Here is a 1,425-nt window from a genome sequence, read left to right as displayed (position 1 = left end):
ATGAACTGCACTCAGGCTCCTGGATTTATCCTCTTGGGACTGTCCAGTGACCCAGAAAAATGGCAGCTCCTCTTTAGCATCTTCCTTCCTCTCTACTTGCTAGGACTTTTAGGGAACCTGATACTTCTGTTAGCTATTGGTGCTGATGTCCACCTCCACACTCCCATGTATTTCTTCCTCAGTCAGCTCTCACTCGTGGATCTTTGCTTCATCACCACCACAGCCCCTAAAATGCTGGAGACTCTGTGGACTGGAGATGGATCAATCTCATTCTCTGGATGTCTGACTCAGTTTTACTTCTTCGCTGTTTTTGCAGACATGGATAACCTGCTTCTGGCAGTCATGGCTATTGACCGCTATGCTGCTATCTGCCACCCACTGCGCTATCCACTTCTCATGACTCCTTGTAGATGTGGGGTTCTGGTCAGTGGGTCATGGGGAGTAACTAATTGTTTGTCTCTGATCCATACTTTGTTGCTCTCTCAGTTATATTATCATACAAATCAAGAGATTCCTCATTTTTTCTGTGAATTTGGGCCTCTCTTATTGCTTTCCTGCTCAGATACTCGCCTCAATGAAATCCTGATGATAGTCTTAGTTGGATTTTTAGGAATTGGTGCATTTCTCAGCATTGTAAGTTCTTATGGTTGTATTTTTTATGCTGTGGCTAGGGTTCCATCAGCACAAGGAAAAAGGAAAGCATTGTCCACATGCAGTTCCCACCTCTCTGTAGTCCTCCTTTTCTACAGCACAGTCTTTGCTGCCTACCTGAAGCCCCCATCTAGTTCTCGTTCCTCTGGGGAGGTGGTAGCTGCTGTCATGTATACCCTGATAACTCCCACTCTGAACCCCTTCATTTATAGTCTGAGAAATAAGGATGTTAAGAGTTCATTGAGAAGCATCCTAAACATAGAGTAGTCTCAGTAATAAGGATCATCTATCAGGAAGGATCACACCCCAACACCATGCAAACTAAGTCAGCTAATACCATGGTTCATGGGAGAATTACAGGACGGCTATGGCTAATCTTCACTGATAACTAAACTGGTTTTGGAATCACTTTGAACACACATCTGGGCATTTCTGTGAAGATGTCTCTAGAGAGATTTCACTGAGGAGGAAAGATCAACTTTGAATGTGTGTGCCACCATCCATTCTGTAGAATCATCCTGGAATGACACAGGGAAAAATGAAAAACCAGGCTTACTATCATTATTCATCTGTTTTTGCTTGTTCATCACAGATGCCAATGTAACCTAGGACCCCATCCCCCTTCTGTGCTTTTCTCATCCTGATGTATTGTATTCTTCAAACCATGAATTAAATGAATCTTTCATTCCTAAATTGATTGGCAGGTATTTTGCCATAGCAACAAGACAAGTAACAAATAAAATGATTTATAGGAAAAAATATGATGTTGGGTTT

At 42.4% G+C, this 1,425-nt stretch overlaps 1 protein-coding gene across 1 annotated transcript; it reads left to right on the top strand.

Annotated features, from left to right (window-relative positions):
• Positions 1 to 918, top strand: LOC114637232 (olfactory receptor 24-like). Its single transcript, XM_028785457.1, has one exon. It carries the CDS (start codon positions 1 to 3, stop codon positions 916 to 918), a length of 918 nt encoding a protein of 305 aa, XP_028641290.1.
• Positions 919 to 1,425: the final 507 nt, after the last annotated feature.

Source organism: Grammomys surdaster, unplaced genomic scaffold, assembly GCF_004785775.1.
Source record: "Grammomys surdaster isolate TR1022 unplaced genomic scaffold, NIH_TR_1.0 125231, whole genome shotgun sequence".
NCBI lineage: Eukaryota > Metazoa > Chordata > Mammalia > Rodentia > Muridae > Grammomys > Grammomys surdaster.
The sequence above is the reverse complement of the archived record's forward strand: the minus strand, read 5'-3'. Positions and strand labels throughout refer to the sequence as shown.

What these genes read in the sequence shown, in the direction of transcription:
- LOC114637232 (XM_028785457.1), top strand. Translation starts at nt 1, where the DNA reads ATGAACTGCACTCAGGCTCCTGGATTTATCCTCTTGGGACTGTCCAGT.